The following is a 17,475-nucleotide window of genomic DNA, read 5'->3' as shown; positions in this document are numbered from 1 at the left end:
GGAACTATAGTCGAATACAACTCAAGAACGGAGCGGTTTTTTCGACCCCCTTAAAGCCAATGGCGTACTCTGCTAGCTCATTACTCTGCTAGCGTGGCAATGCAGGGAGCGGCCCGGCAATGCAGGGAGGAAACTATCCCCGACTATGAGGGGAGAGGACCATCCCCTTCCATCTGCCACTCTCTGCATTATCAAGCCAGGAAGGTGATGAGAATCGGCCGACGCCATTGGCTGGAAGGGGTCCTCTGAAAGCGATATGCAGCTTCGTTCTTGAGTTGTATCTGACTATAGACCTTTGCATCGGGTGAGGGAGTTGTCGGAACGCCTCCTCTCTGGACTGTTGAAAACCGGTTCACCACCGATTCCGCAGTGCTAGCGCGAGATGCTCAGGAAAGTCCAGTGAACGATATGGCAGCGCCCAGGAAGCCCTTATTGCAAAGGTCTATAGCAAGTTTCCTTTTCGAGGAGCAACCGCAGGTAAACTCTGCCCACAGCATGAGACCCGTCTTTGAGCAGAGCGTTATTCGTTCTGTCGGTCCATTAAACCGGGAGCTCTACTATTATTAAAGTAGGCGTGCGTGCACTCACGGCTTGCGCAGAATCATGCGAAGCACGGCGTCTGGCGTGAGCTGCATGAGCAGCAGGAGCACGTCCTGCAGCTCCTCCTCGGCCTGCAGCCGGTCCTCGGACGTGGGCAGCTTGGTGGGCTCTTCTTCGTCCTCGCGGAACCGGTAGAAGAGGTACTTGTCCTTGAACTGGTGTTCGTGCGTCACTGCGGCGTCGTTCACAGCGCCACTGTCAGCCATGCCACGGCCCAGCGTCTCACAATCCTCCCACAGCGTCAGCAGCATCCGCACACTCCCGGGGATTAACCGAGGAACCGGCCGAGGTCACAGTGGCTTGAAGTACTAACAGTGACGCTGTTGCATTAATTTCGCAATGAACGAACACGCCTGTATAGCTTTTCTAACAATGCGTAGACTTTTTTGTCGAGACTGGTGTTCATAAGTAAAAAAAAAATGATTCCGGTGTGAAGCTCAGGTTGATTTTGAGCCCAGACTGTCACCTTAACCTAGTTTTGTTAAGCTGTCTTCAAAACTTTAAATCTGCCGAATACAGGGGGCACACAGTTTAAATGCGTAAGACAAACGCTACAATGCTTGAAGTGAATTTGAGCAAGCACAAAAATATTCGGCTAAAGATGTAGATAACGGCCGAACATGAGCGAAAACGCGCTTTCATTAAAACGAGTATTCAGTCAGGATCATTTTGCAGAAGCTATAAGGTCAAGGGTAAGGTAAGACGACCTAAGTAGCAGCGGCTCTGCTTATTCTAATTATGTGGCAGGCAGCAGAACTTGGCAGCGAAATGTGGAATTTGTAATCAAGGTAATATTAAGCAGCCCCTCATGCCTACATCCTTATAATTCTGGCATCTGCGGAGTTGGACACATGACATTTAAAAAACGGCTGCACTACTGCAACATCTTACTATGGAAATGCAGATGCAAGGAATTAGCGCGAGTTCGTTAGAGCGCTGCAGTAGCTGAATTTTTTTTTTTCGTTCTTGGAAATACAAGCCGCCGGTTTTGGTTTCACAGCAGGGAAGGAAGGAAGTCGATATACAGCTATGCTGCAAGCTTAAATATGGCCGCCATGTAGCGGGTACTCAGAAAACTGACTGTAGAGAAATAATTGAGATGACTTCTTTTTGTTATTACGAGTCGACAATTCGTGTTTATGCGGTTCCTCTTCCCCATATTGTGGAAAGTAGTTTCGCAACAAAATGCGGAGGGGTCGTCATAAGAAACGCTGCGGACTTCTGTTCAGCTGTTCACGCTTTTGTGCACATTTTCGTCCCTCCAGATTGGTGAACATTTAACACCCACCTGTGCGTAATCGTATGATTCCAGAGTTTCTGTCAACCAGACCTTTTTAGTCAAGAAGTAGCTCGCAGATCAGACCTGCGGTTCGTTTCCAAGAGTATGGCAATTTAAACAGAGGTTAACTCTTACTACTGCTCCTTAGGCTATCCTGCCACTTTTCGGGTACTCCACTTAACATGTTTCAACGCATTGGGCTAGTAAGTCAGCGAAAGCGTCATCAGTAAAAAACAATAACGCCTCGTATCCAAAGGTAAAATTCCTCGCTCAACACATTCTTCATCACAAAATGAGATCGCGGCAGGGCAAGTGACCCAGTGGTGCAGCCCGCCTAGCTTTCAAGTCGGACTCTCAGGCCTTCTATACATTACAGGTAGGATGCAATATTAAACGTAGAATATGTTAATATTCCTGCAAAAAAAATAAGACCACTAGGTTCTGGCTTACGAAAAGAATCTAGCACTAACCCGGAAGACTGCTCTCATCATCGAGGAAACTAGATCATGGCGAGAAACCGTGGCAATCATTCGCCTATTGGTATGATCCAGCAGCGGCGTGCACCTCGCCTCAAAAGTTTAAGGGGCACGTGAGCCGCTGTGCAGGCTTAATTATGGCTCAACCTGACATGAAACCTACAATTTGCATTGTATAGTGTCGGAACACGGAAGGCTGCCTGTCATTTTCAGTCTGTATGGCCGGATTAAACGAAAATAAGTTCTTTAATCAACTCATTTGCCCCGTAAACTTTTGGCGTCGGGTGTACATGCCGATTTTCCTGCTTAAGGAAGGATGTTCGGCACCGATGGAGGATGGGGAGGCGGGGAGGGGGGGGGGGGGGAGTCATCGTGGCCTCACCGTGGTTGATGGCGCCTTCCTCGAGCAGGACTTGCCACATGCCGGCCGCCTGTGCGCGCGAGTTAAGGCGCACGTGGGTGGCCGGCACCTGGAGCAGCCAGTCCACCATCTCGGTGCCCACCATGCAGCGCCGGAAGTGGCGCATGTGGTACTTCCGGTCGCGGATCAGCTGCGGAGCCTGGTACAGCAGCAGCGTGCGCAGCACCCATCCCGCCCGGTGCACCTGCGCCGTCGGCTGCCCCGCCAAGCACAGCAGACAGAGTTACCACAACCCTCACACTGGTAGTCGAAGCGCATTCCATGCTAAGTTACAGGATATCGGTGCACACACGCATACACACACACCAAACAAACCACATTATTGACAATCTCTAGACGGTCATTAAACTTATACTGACATTGTTGAATGCGAAAATAGGTCACGGGCGATGCTCGCAGAGCTATTCGTGCGTCAGTGCAGCCGCATGGCCTCAATATTGTCCAATGGCTTAGTCACAGTGTTTGTGGCTGCCAGGAATATCCTTCGCACTGCATGCAGTTACGATACTGGGCTTATCTGTCATCTCGTTCGCTTCCGCGATAGGGCCACAGCACTACTACATAGGGCCACAGCGCTACAGACTACATGTGAGGAGGCTGACTTTTTATAGTGTGTTCCTACGCTCCGTCCCATCTAGTCCTGTTCCCACTTGCAAGCTAGCGCCTTTGGAACACATAAATTACGTACATTACTAGCGCAGAAGAAAAAGTGGATTTGCAAAGTTATGGCTTACAGTCGAACGATACTACTCGCGGTACTTTTAATAGCGGTTCCAAAGAACGGACCGGGTCGTCGTACCGTTATGCAGAGTTTGCGCCGCGTGGGGCAGGCAGGCCTATAGCTAATCACGTAGTCGGGAGAAATATAGCACCCGACAAGCCTCATTCCATGAGATTCGACACAACAGGTAACTGTTACGCATTCCACACGGCACTTTCAACGCGATCTGTTTCGTCGCTCTAGTAGCAAGATACACGACCTCTCAGTAAGAAAGGGAACACGCGAGTGCGTGGCCGTCGCACTTCGCGAAGCGCTGCCGCCGACAGCAGGAGAGAATGGGCAGCACCCGGCGCATGCGCAGAAAGGGCAGACGACCAAGTTTAGTGCGCACGCACATTTGCCGCTGATTCTTATCGGCGTTCGGCGGCCACATGCTCGCGTGTTCCCTTTCATACCGAGAAGCCATGTACATGTTCCAGCAGGAAGAAAAAGAAAGAGAAAAGGTAGGCAGTCTTACAGTGACGTAGCCATGCCTAGGTGTTGGCAGGAGCAAGGCTTAAAATTTATGAAGTTGGCTCTTAACGACGTTCCTATTTCTAACGCCTTGGGTTTAGATTAGAGACTGCTAGGGGAAAGTTCCACAAAACATTATAGCATCAAACCAAATGCACAGTGGCTATGAAAACTTTATATGCGATGAATACAAGACATATGTGAACGGCGTATGCAGCGCGGGCGTGAACACTCGCTCATGATGTCCGCATCAAAAATAAAAAATAAAGGAGCAAAGAACCAGCCTTAAGCTAAACAGTTCTGCAGTGACTTCTTTTGGCATTATTCACAGGCAACATGCTATAAGACTAGGACATAGGCACAGAAGAGAAAAAAAAAAAACATAACATCAGGCGCGCTTGGTTCCACGAAGACTCGTTCAGAATTTTACTACATGATGTTCATCTTCTTGTTCACTTTAAGTTTAGACTGAATCGCACCTGCCGTCGTTTCGAATAGACTATGCCATACCTTCACTTTTTGCGAAATAAAAACGAGAAACGGCGTATTTGTGACGAGTGCTCAATGCCTGGGGGGATGATGTGCATTGCGTCTGCCTTGTACAGCGCCTTCGAGCGGTCCTTGACGTGTGTTTATACCTAAGCCCGACGTGGTTCTCGCATCTCACTGCACCAACGGGATCGAACCTACAGCGCAAACAGGATTTCACGAGAACGGTTTAATTGAGACGCATATGTGAGCCTTCGATATAAACCTCACCTTTAATGCGACGTCTGGACGCACTCCATGTAAAAGCGATATAAAGTCATAGACGAAACGCGCGCTCACAGACGTTCTTTGAAAACTCGCCTTTCTATTTCTGCTGGGGGGAAGGCGGGGTCTCTAAATAAAATGCTTCTCGATTTCCTGAGGCCACACCGGAACGCCCAGTATGGCGCAATTACACGCACGCGCGAGCACGTTATCGGCATGGTGCCACACAAAATGATAGAAGCGTTAATAATAGCGGGGCTGTATGGATGCCGAGGACGTGGCGAACGCAGAACGCCGACCGGAAAGCTGTGAAAGCACGGGCGGCCCGAAAAGCCTTCTGGAGAAAGCCTTCCCCCTCGGGGCTGTCTGTCTTCTTGCCTGCGATTCGCGCGTCTATGTATTTTTACCTTCCTTTAAAGTACGCCCACTCGCTCGTCGAACCCGAATGCGTCTTGGCGTCAACGCTGCCGCTTCAATGCATGTGAAAAGCGACTGGCGGAGTGCAACACAGCCTGAAAGAAGTTAGCGAAAGGAGGAAAGAGACAGGATGAAAGGTAAGGAATCGCACGGCACAGCGCTCAGGTCTTCGTTGCCTGGCTACGTGGGCGTGTGTACGAAAAGTTGAAGCGGCGAATAAGGTGCGCGCCGAAACAGCCGGTTTTATCGGCTTTGGTCACAAAAGCCCCCCGCCACGTTGTCCTTTCGTTTTTTCGACTCCAATTTGAGTCAGTTTCTACTTAGAACTTGTATTCATGGTTTCTCTTTTATTGCGTATAAAAACACGTACGTTCTCAGAAGACCGCAGAATCGCGTCGCGATCGCTTTCGGAGAATTTTCTCTAATGCAGAAATCGATGAACGTATAATCAAAAACGAAAACAAGGATATGGGCCGCGTTCGCCTTCTCGTGAGGAGCAAGAAAGTAACAGAGGAAAGAGATAAAATGGCGCCCTTCCGAGAGAGCTCAAGGAGAACAGTTTAATAATATTACCACGAAATATATCTGATTCCGAGAGCAGTATTTCAAACGGGAGAGACTCCTGATATTAATGATAAGGATGGAGTCGAATGCAGAGAAAGGCAGAGAGAAATAACTTTTAATGGTAATCTTCGTCGTGGCTGGGTCCTAAAGGACACTGCATGGCGTTGCTGAAGCTCAGGCCTTGTCCAGTATCCTTGTCCAAGCTCAGCCGCATAGCTTCCCAGTGCGCGAGAGTAGTTGTAGACTGCGAATTGTCTTGGCACAGCCACATCATATAAGTTAGCTGTCTCCTCACACATGTGGCAAGTAGCTTCGTGGAGTGTCAGGATTATCTTACATTCTCAGAAGTGTCGGGTGTGGGAAGGTATTTGGAGCTTTCGCGCAGGCCACTTCCCTGGCCTTGGAGAGATTCTTGTGTGCTCCCGGATATTTACTTCTTTGTAGTCTGTAATGTTGTAATGATTCTCTGTACATGATTAGATGCTCATGTTTATCACCATCTTCCTCACGAAGCGCTCGGTCCGTGAAACCTCAAGCGGTAGTGTGTGCGTGCGCTGCTGCCATGTTATCATTACCAGGTATGGAACAATCGTGGTCGCTTGTGTCGCGCGCCGTTCTCTTAAAATTTGGTACGCGGGCAGCGAAATTCTACACACGGCGTAGTTTCGCGCTGTAGTGTTGGAATCAGTAACAACCACGTCACATGGGATAGAACCTAGAGCCAATGCAATGACCAACTCCTCCACTTCCTCTGCACTCTGAGAACATAAAAAAAATGCCAAGTGTTTACATTCTACAGCTCAACTCAGCGAAAGCTGTCGCTGTTCTAAAGTTTCTCTTTTGACAACGTCTAAGACCTACAGTGAAGTCGAAGACCTACATATTCTGCGACCTCCTAGACTACCCAAACCATCGGCAGTGGCTGCGCACCATTCGCTTCATTTTGTGTCCAGGCGCTCATAACGACTCTGCTGGCGTCTCGCTAACATCGTCTTTGGGAGCCATAAATAGAAGCGATGAATTTGGAAGCTTGGGGCGGAATGAACACGGGGCGATGCGAAGACCACAACCTCCTGGGAGGGGAACCCTCCCATAACAGCTTTCGCTGTGAAATGAAACATACACAGCGAGAATGAAGCTACAAACTACCTCACTCACAATCAGTGACCCGTTTTCAAGGAAACAAATATCACGCACGAGATGGCCAAATTTGGTCCGGAGCCCTCCACTACACCACATCTTTCTCTATTCCTTTTTCACTCTCTCCTTCATCCTTTTCTTCGAAGCGGGCCCACCGAAAGTGTACACCTGAACCACGCCTTTTCTGCGCCCTTTCTTTCCTTACAACCAAGTTTCATTCTGTTCCTTTCTTTTTTCTTTGAGCGAAGAGTCTTAAGAGAACCACTCAGCCTTTAACGGCCCCACATCGACTGCAGCCCCTCCTTCCCTTCCCTCAGCGCTACCTCGGCTGCGTTTCTGTTTCTTTATCTCCAACTTTCGGTCCCTATAGTTCAGTAAATAGTGTACCTAAGAACACCACCTGCAGCTCAAGACCCCAACCCCTAAACCCCGTCCCATTTTGCGGAATAAAGTTTTATACTACTACTGCTTACAAAGAAAGACAAAACAAAGACGAGCACCACATCCCTGCATCCGCTGACTCGGCGGGAAAGAAGCGAGGCAGGGAAGCAAGCAAGCGGGGATGAATACGAGGTCGGCCTTTTCTCTTCCGGCCAAGACAATTTATTTCGACGCCCGTGAACAAACAGGAAACATCTAGAACTGGTCGAGCACTCCGAGTGGCGGCAGCGCTCCTTCATTGGTAACTGCAGCAAGAAATCCGTAAACACGCCAGGAAGACGAATAGCCGGCGCTGATCCTATCGAAAATGGAAGGAAAAAAACTAACAGAAGCTATGCAGTACCTTAAGCTATAGTATAGGGCACCGGCCTTAAGGAGATATAAAAGCGTCGCAACGCCACCTCTCTACGCTGTAGAGGCTGCTCCGAATAGAGGGCGCTGCAATTCGCGCTCGCCGACTCTCGTTCGTAGCGCGAGTAGCTGCGAGAGCATTAGGGTTTTATCCTTGGAAAAGAATCATTCATTTTCGAGGGCAGGTTTCGAACCAACGGCAAGTCCTGAACCGAGGGCCGGTTCGTAACCCAGTGCCCTTTTCGCTAAGCGCGTACGTAATGACGCGCGAGAGAGCCTTCTATGCATAGCGCGTATACTCGAGAGAACGCGTCTACGACTATACGTGTGTATACTTTGCGGGAATTACGGTACGCGCGCAATTCTCTTAACGACTTTGCGGACCACGGCCCGTCTCCATCCTCCGAAATAGGCGCAGAAAGTGCGCCGCGTGGCGACGATTTTTTTCCGCCGAAACCAAAATTTCGCGGGGGCGTCTTTGTACGTCTTCCCACTCCCAACTCCTTTTCCCTTTTTACCCCCACACCTACGTCCCTCACTGCGTTTCAACGTATGTTTATTTTTATTTTTTCTCTTCCTGTCCTTCGAGGATTGCAATTTCCCTTACAAAAAAGGGGAGGGGGGGTCTGCTTGCGACATTTATTTCGATTCCTTATCTCCCTCGCCCTCACTCTCGTCTTCTCTCGTTTTTCATTTATTTTTCCTTAAACAAAAGGACCAACGTCCCCGCAGCATCGAAGGAGGCAGCGCCGCGACGGTCGAATTCGCGCCGCGGTCCGTACGCTACTTTAGAAAATTAAAATTCCCGAGCCCGCGCGGACGGACAAATACATTCGCGTTCCCCTGTTTTTTTTTTGTTTTTTTTTCGAGTAGAATAAATGAGTGGGACGCAGAAAATTGTGCCCTCGAAAAATAAACACAAAGGGGGGGGGGGGGGGGGGGGAGAAGGCATAAAAGCGAGAAACTCGGACTGGGTGGAAATGGTCAGCGAAAGGGATCCCGAAGCGGGTAGCAGCCAAAGTCGATTAGGGGCCCTGGCACGAGCAACAGCGCTTGTGGTGGATGTGTAAACATCGCTTCGGCGGGCGGGTATGTGTGCGCGCACGTTCGGCAGCAGCGCAAACGAGCTGCAGCAACCTGCTGGGTTAACTGCCACTCTTTGGCGCCCAAAGTGGGTCGTTACGGGAGCCGCCGCGTCCGCCGGTATTCGGAGCAGCGCACGTTTGGGAGGCTAGAGAAGAGGGCCGAACTACTTGCTCGCTTCCTTCCATATCTTGCTCCTCATTCTTAAGAGCGAGCGTACGTGCTTCAGACGACGTCCCCCCCCCCCTTTTCCCGCCCCCACTGCCCATCAAAGGTGTTACCGTGACCTTGCATGGGTATAAAACGCATGCGTAACGCACAAACGAATGCTTAAGACGATCGTGGAAGTGAAAAAAACTGCCGCAGAATCACCTTGCTGCATAAGTAGTTAAAGTCTACATAAAGGATGTAGTTAGCGCCAAAAACGAGGACCAAGGTGGGAGAAAGACACAACAGGAGCCTTGGTCCTCGTTTTTGCCGCTAACTACATCACGAATAAAATTCAACTCGCCCAGCTTTCCACCTTCCTACATAAAGGAGTCAGGTTTTCTAGCGGAGCGGGGTAACCAAAAGCCGAACTTCACTAGCCCAGCGCTTTCTTTAAATAAAAGAATTCGTAATATGCACGAGTTTAGTGCGTTCCCTTTTGTGCTTACTGAAATACATTTATTTTGCGCGATATTTCCCACTGCGTTTCACTTAGTGCAGTGTCTTCTGATTGCAATACACACAGGCAGTACGAAATGGGGACACTTAGCTCGCGCTGTACTGCCAAGTTTATATTTCCTTCTGCTTAAAACTCAAACAGGCATTGAAGCAAACAGGTGTGTAGAGAAACATCGATTAGATAAAAACGAAAAATAAGGCTGTAACCAACATATGGCGATCAATCGCTGACTGCGTACCAACACTGTTCCCTTAACCTATTAGTTGGACGATTGATTGATTGATTGATTGATTGATTGATTGATTGATTGATTGATTGATTGATTGATTGATTGATTGATTGATTGATTGATTGATTGATTGATTGATTGATTGATTGATTGATTGATTGATTGATTGATTGATTGATTGATTGATTGATTGATTGATTGATTGATTGATTGATTGATTGATTGATTGATTGATTGATTGATTGATTGATTGATTGATTGATTGATTGATTGATTGATTGATTGATTGATTGATTGATTGATTGATTGATTGATTGATTGATTGATTGATTGATTGATTGATTGATTGATTGATTGATTGATTGATTGATTGATTGATTGATTGATTGATTGATTGATTGATTGATTGATTGATTGATTGATTGATTGATTGATTGATTGATTGATTGATTGATTGATTGATTGATTGATTGATTGATTGATTGATTGATTGATTGATTGATTGATTGATTGATTGATTGATTGATTGATTGATTGATTGATTGATTGATTGATTGATTGATTGATTGATTGATTGATTGATTGATTGATTGATTGATTCATTCACTGACTGAAAACGCAAAACTGAACTGCGGATCTCTCACGCAAGCTAGGAGCCGAGGCACAAGGGCTAATTGTCGCAATAAGTGCTGTTTATTTCCTAGTACCCGAAAAACCACTCGAACCAAATAAGCATTGAGAGAGTTACCAACTGCCACCTGGAGAAAGCCACGCCTCTGGAATCTAAGCGCATAATTCGCCGGTACATCACGGTCTCAAGTTCTTGTCGAGCAGTGATTACGGCGAAATTGCCAGATCACAGATGAGGGCTTGTTTGCTATGGTGTTTGCGTAAATCCTAATAATTATAGTTAAACACGCTTGTTCCAAGCAGAACTGACAGTGCACTAAATAAACAACGTGGCAATGAAACAGGGCCGCATAAAGCGGCCTGTGTCGAAAGAGGCGGCGCAAGGACAAAGGTGCCAGCGAATCAGCGCGCGATGGGACACTTAAAGTAGCGGTCCTTTGTTCTCCCTGCGTCGATGTGCACAAAGACACGCGATTATTTACAGTGTCCCAGACGCTCGCGCTACACTTTACACAATAAAGCCTCAGCACGCCTCAGTAATCTCGGGACGACGAGGGAGCGTCACACACGCGCACCCACACAAGGCCCTGGCGGTTGGTCAACGGCTGGGGATATTGTTTACGCGGAAGGGGGGGATGCAGGGGGGTGCCGCGCGGATGAAGCACCGGCGACGCCTCGCGAGGCGGGAAATCTGCGCGGCGCGCAATTTGGAGCTGGACCGCTTCCAGAATCGATACCGCCATCCTGCCACGGAATCGCCGGTCCAGAGGCCGCGCTGCGCCCCTCGCGGACGTTCGCGCGTAGCCACTTGGGCGACGCGTTTCGATCACTCTCTCCCAACTCCTCCTCTCACCAAAGTGCGCTGAGTAGGTGCCTCCCATTCAAAGGCGTCCACCTCTTCGCGATAATCCGCAAGCGTTGGTCGTGAGCGGAGAATGGCGGAAATGGACGCCCATCGCCATCATGCAATGAGCGCGACGAGTGCGCGCAAAAATTGACCCATTTCGAAAACAGCAAGCCAGCTTTTCCGCACTGCTACACGCTAGCGTAATGGCGGGGCCGCAGGTTGAAATCTGGAAACACAGGAGCAGTTCATGTGTCTTATCAGGCTCATTGATTGATTTCCCAGTTTACTTATTCATTCATTGCAAAATTTACTTATTGACTGATCGATTGATTGATCGATAGATTGATCGACTGATCGATCGATTGACTGATCGATCTATTGACCAATCGACTGATGATTGTTCGACTGATCGATCCATCAATTGATCGGTTAATCGTCTTATTGATTGATTGATTGATTGATTGATTGATTGATTGATTGATTGATTGATTGATTGATTGATTGATTGATTGATTGACTTTTACATGCCAAAGCGACACTGAATATTTTGTTAATTCCGCAAAACAGCACGCAAGAAGCAAAAGAGCACGCAACACTTGAATGTTAAAAAAATAACACGGTGAAAGCGGTACATACACGCCCACAGGCAAAAAAATAGTGAACTGATCGCTGAACCATCAGCTTTATATTGTTGCACCACGACCTTCAAAAAGCAATGCGAAATAGAATTTCCTATCTTCAACGTAACTTGATTTGCTTTGTGCTATATCAACAAATGCAAGCTTCGACAACAATAACACTATGCGTGCGTCAAGCGACAGTTCCGCACATTTGTGGGTTCCGCCATGAAGCAAGTTACTTTAGCATTTAATATGAAAGCCGCCACATTTAATGCGTACGATGAGTGACATGTTGCCCTGTGCAGTTATCATCGGCCTTGTGAAATGAGAGCAGCAGCCCATGTACGGTTTCCGCATTTCGCTTAAAGAAAACCGAGAACGCGTTAGAACAGCACGCCATTCGTCATCTTCCTTCAGCGGCCGAAACAGGAAACAAGGGAAGAAGATACTTGTAAGGACACTTGCCGGTAATTGCGAGGAAAACCTAAAAAAAAAGACAACTACCAGCACTCTGCGCTGAGAGACCACGAGGGATACTTGAACGCACGATTTACCTCTTTAAACAAACGTTCCTGAAGCAAATTAGGTACCTCAAGACATTGTTGTAGCTGCTTGGGTTAGCGCATAAACGAATCGACATTTTTAGTTTCCAGCCTCGCTCACGTACACTTTCACACACTTTGTGTTGCCTCAGGCAAGGCGAAATGTTTCGGAAGCGTGTAAGAACGATTTTGAAAAGAGAACCCGCCTTTGCTGGTTATCTGCGCAGTGTGTTAGAGGACTGAGGCAAAATAATGAGACGGATTACGTTGGCTTGATGGGTTTTTCTTGCTGACCGGTCGTGAAGAAAATTTACAGCTTCCGCCTTTATCCCCGGTATTATAAATACGAAGGGAGTTAATTTGTTCCTTCCTCGGTCAGGCTTCACCTTATGTCTTTGTTTTGTTCGCGTATGAGCGTGTTTAAGATTTTCACGAAAAAAAAAAAAAGCCTCAACTGAACAACTCTTGAATGTGGCTTTCGCTTTTCCTTTAACACCGCCCAGCGAAGTAGACGCCAGCACTAATAGCTCCTTCCCCTAGCTAACTTTCCCATAATGACGCGTATTTAATGGTGCGAAGTTTAATGTGCCACTATTCTACACTATTCTGCCACTTCAGCCGCAGTAAGCATAATTGCCGCAGGCGCAGCGATAGTAAGTTGCCTTATTAAGGCTAGCCGTTGAAGCGACGACGGTGTCAGCGTTGAAGAATATTAATCGATCAAAAACCACCGACGACTGTAATCGACTGTCATGCGCAATGCCGAACTTGAGGTTCCATGCTGCTGCTTCAGCATATTATCCTGTAAACAAGTAACAAGTAAAACGTTCGGCCACAGTGAGAAATGTTCAGTCAACTCCAAACGCCTTAAACTAAACCCTGTAAGACGCCCTATAGTCCTGAAATACGCGCTGATATTTCTTCGCGTCCACCTGTGTTGTCCTGGGAGGATGGCCTCATTTAGGCATGGTCCCTTTGGCCTGAAGACTGTTTATGCACCTGCGGAGCATAACCGGAAGAAGAGCCGGCACTTCGACATTTCGCGCCACGGTATACGTACCGAGGGCAATACGCTTCTCTAGAACACGCTCTGGGCGTGTTTTGGGATAAGCACGCGATATCTCGCAATAACATTTGGTTCAATACGGTCTGGATGTAAGCATTTCCAGTTAAGCTTCCTAACGGTCATAACGGCTTTGGGAGATAGGGAACAGACATTTCAGCCGCTCTAGGCATGTGTTTCGCCCTCTGTACAATGAACGCGACATGTGCACATCTACGCGCATGTGCAATGGAGCCGACCTATCGCAGGCAGCGTGCTCGTAGCACCCCAAAATCGCCGAGCAGGGCGGCTCACCTGCGACACGAGCAGTCGGTTGCTGTGGAATGGCTCGGTGGGCGAGGGCGGGTGTCGCGAAGGTAGCGGCGCTGGCTCGGCCGCGGGCGGCTTGGCCTGCGCCGGCGCAGGAGGCGGGATGGTGCGCAGGGTGCCGTTGGACTGCGCCCGGCTTTCGCGACGCCGCGTCGAACCTGCCAGAGGAGGAGAGGGCCATTAGACGACGTCCAGTCGTCACCGGCAGTGGACAGTTCGAATGACAGCGTCCATCACGGCGGACACACCACGGACAGCCAACTTAACGGAGGTAAAATAATTTCACCTTACACAGAAAACAGGTCTAAAGAAATGGAAAAGGCACAAGAGCGATCACCGGCAGAGGACTGACAACAGGTCCAGTGGTATGCTTTCAGAGCAAGCTTAGGAAAAGACCTGGTGCCCTGCACGTCTCCCCCGGTAGGGGGTAAAACATCGCTACAAATATGGCATACAAAAAAAACAAACATAGGCAGCAGCCAGCTCGATAAGCATGAAATGGTTTTGAGAAGATAGAAATTATCGATGTGACTGCGTAACAGCAAAGCTTGCGCCTCTGCACTGTCGTCACCCCACTCAATGCAACATCCGAAGTCCCGAAGGTGATCCAACAAAGTCCGGCTTTCCTCCTTCCATAAGTTTTCCGGGCTGGGCAAGGAGCATTAGACACTCCCGCCATATGCTAGAACCGTGAAAGATTCAATGCCCCGGTTTAAGAAACGACAGCATGAGAGTCCAGTTCTGAGGTTTACCACAGTCGGGTGCTTATTTACGCGTCATTTATCCGAAAGCCGGCAACGCTCTGTACTTGGCAGAGACTGGGCTTGCGGTTTGAAACGTGCCTGCTGCACAAGAAAAAATGCTTTAAAAAATGAAACCAGCTAGCAATCATTTCGAAGATCGCTTAGTGTCATGAGCGGTAGGGCGCGCAGGCAGGCCTTGCCTGTTCAACCTCATTCAAGCACCTTCGATGAAAGATTGTGTTCAAGACAATCATCTGATGTTCCGTTGTTCTCAAAAGATTTCAGTGTTTCAAGCATTTGAACATAAAACGTCTGGAGCATCCAAAGGCGGCTGAGCCCGCGTTAGTTGCTTCTCCTTTTCTAAATGCACGCCGCAGCCTAATGATAGGCAATAAACGGAAAAACTGAGATGAAGGCAAAAATTACGAAAGACAGTACACGCGAGTATGCAGAGCTTTAGCGATTGTGAGCAAAAATGCATAATAGGGGATGCTAATGATCATGCAAGAGACAGAGAAAGAAGATCTACCACACCTCCCCCTAACCCAGAGTGCCTACATATTACTGTCGATGAGAATTTCCTAAACGATGGTGAAAAGCGGTATATAGCGTGCTTCAAGTTTCCTATACGCTGGCGTGCATGAGCAAGACTCGTCAGCTCACAGCGGTTCCAACTTTTTGAGTCCCTCCTATACTTTAAGCTTTACTCCATGCATGTTCAAACACTCGACCAAAGTGCAGTGCGTTAAAACAGACCACCTTTTGCCAGAGGTAACCAAGTAAAGATCAAAAAGTCTCAAAAAGCGAGGACAAGAGTTCCTCTTACCTTGCACTGGTTAGAAACAAATCATATTCCTTGGTCACTTTTGACAAACAGGGTACAAAAACATTCACATCATTCGCTCTCAGCTGGGGCAAGATAACAGCAACAGTTGTGCCCCACTATTACAACTGCGCCACTGAGTGCGCGCACTCTACCTGAACCGTTTGAAAACCGGATCCACCTGATCATACTAGTTCCAGAACTTCACTCCAAAACTCGGCTATGGCTATGCCCGGTCGCCGCTTCACGGATGTTAACAGACAGTTGGGCCGACTATGAGCTGGACAGCAAGTTATCGGTGGCACCCTGAAACTTTTCCTAGCAAAGGTAACCAGTTCGTACGGATGCCGCTGGTGGCACAACATCCAGCTGAGCTCCGAATTTCGATCCAGTCAGAGCAGCGGATTTCAGTGCGCAGGTTCAATGCGCAGCACGTGAACGCGCGAGATTTTGGTTACGGCATATACGACGTCGCCAGCCGCGCACTCGAACGCCTCGTATTCCGGAAAAGCTTTCTCAGGCAGCTATTGGTGGGCACCTCGCGAAAATACTGCTCGTAATAATTAGGCCAACCCCCCCCCTCCCCCCTTCCCCCTTCCACAAGCAAAACCCGGAAGTGTTTCCGACAGCTTAGATAAAGACTTGAGGAGCCGCTGTAACGAAAACCGGCGAGAGATTCGCATTTCAGGCGCCATTGCTACGGTTTGTGGTTACCTTCCTCGAGACGAAAACTCGAGAAGCATCAAATCGGTTCCGACGTTTCCGTAATGAAAACACGAACGGCTGCGCAAGGAAAAAGCGTACGAAAATCTTCTCCCGCGTCATTTCGCTAAAGCTATAGAAATGCGAGAGGCAATACGGATCTCGGGTGTACACCCATGAGCAACCGGAGCTGAGAGCCGTCGCTGTCAGACAACGACAAGGACACTTGTATGATTGCGCCGAAAACACGGTCTCCCTTGTACTGGGCATCCATCTTGAGAACCCGGTGAGGAGTAAGGGATGAGTGAAGGGTGAAGGCGGGCGCAGGGACGGAGCTGCGGGCGAAGTAGCAGCAGCAGCAGAAGCAGCAGCAGCAGCAATAGAAGCCGCATGCATGTCGGCTTGCGAGGGGCAGTGTGAGTGATGTGAAAACGGAAACGCCCCGACGCGCCAGCTGCTCAGTAGCCCGACGAAAACATCGCCCGCTGCCGGCAGCAGCATTCTCTGTCGCTGGACACCGTTAGCGGAGGGTCCTCCGACTTTTCGCTCCAGGGGTAGCTGCAGGACTTCCTCGAGGTTTCACCGGCATTTGACTTATTCTTAGATGCCGCCGTTCAACGTCCACAAGCTGCTCCTTTGCCAACAGCAGTGCTACGACTAGTGCAAAGTAAATGGAAAGCCTATAATACACGTGACTTTGCGCAGGCTATTGTCAAGCGCCTAAGGGGCTTTTGCAACTGCACTCGGTATATCGTCGCAGTTTGATTTCGCTCCTCATGACATGACAATGTCTTAGCCAACTGCGCAGCAGTTCCAGAACATCTGACTATTCAATTGAAGGATTCCATTTTCGATTACCTCGTGCTTATTTGGACACCGCCTGTAGATACGGAGAGACCAAGGATCTTGCAAAATTCAGCAATCATCACGAACAAGAGCTGCTGGAAAGACGTGTGCCTCTTTGCATTTGCTTTCAGATTTTTCTACCAGAAGCATTGCAAGATCGCTGAAATGCATGCGGGAAGATTGATCAGTAGTCGATGCGTGGTAGCATATCAGTAGCGGCTAGAGCGCGTCGGCAGTGCCGTCCGCACAGCCCACCACCAGGCACCCACCAATAACAATGTATCTCCCACCTAGAAGCCACGCATCTCCTGCATACGTTGCGGTTGGTCTAACCCCTTGGTTTCCGCAGCGGTGACCAGTGGTGACAACGTCGGCTGTTCCCAGCTCTTTCCTCAGTCTTGCGCAGTTGGCGTCGCCATCCGCAAGCCCAGGTCCGGGAACCCATTGGCAAAACTGCACTTTTGGGCACCCACTTGCAAAATTCTCCTCTTGCATAGAAGTCCAACACGTCCCGCACCTCCCAAGGCTTCCTAAATTCAATACGGATGCACTAACCAGCGAGCCATTGCTGCGGGTGCCTAGTGATAAGGTCATCCCCTCTAATATATGAACTATAACATTGCCTTACCATAACAAGCCCAGCTAATGCTAGATCATTCGCGTTACCAGCACGTTACTGACCTGTAAGTTTTTTT

General features: G+C 48.7%; 1 protein-coding gene across 5 annotated transcripts in view; it reads right to left on the bottom strand.

Annotated features, from left to right (window-relative positions):
- The window catches only part of Epac (Exchange protein directly activated by cAMP), a 518,190-nt gene that overhangs the window by 50,234 nt on the left and 450,481 nt on the right, over nt 1–17,475 (bottom strand). For all 5 annotated transcript variants that reach the window (XM_089545788.1, XM_089545784.1, XM_089545785.1 and 2 more), the window contains 3 exons: nt 13,652–13,824; nt 2,738–2,972; nt 589–772 (listed from right to left, as the gene is read on the bottom strand). In XM_089545788.1, coding sequence (XP_089401914.1) covers nt 589–772; nt 2,738–2,972; nt 13,652–13,824 — 592 coding nt within the window. The remainder of the gene's footprint in view (nt 1–588; nt 773–2,737; nt 2,973–13,651; nt 13,825–17,475) is intronic.

This window comes from Amblyomma mixtum, chromosome 5 (genome assembly GCF_055824585.1).
Source record: "Amblyomma mixtum isolate Tamu chromosome 5, ASM5582458v1, whole genome shotgun sequence".
Taxonomy (NCBI): domain Eukaryota; kingdom Metazoa; phylum Arthropoda; class Arachnida; order Ixodida; family Ixodidae; genus Amblyomma; species Amblyomma mixtum.
Note: the sequence above shows the minus strand (reverse complement) of the source record. Positions and strands in the feature narration are given on the sequence as shown.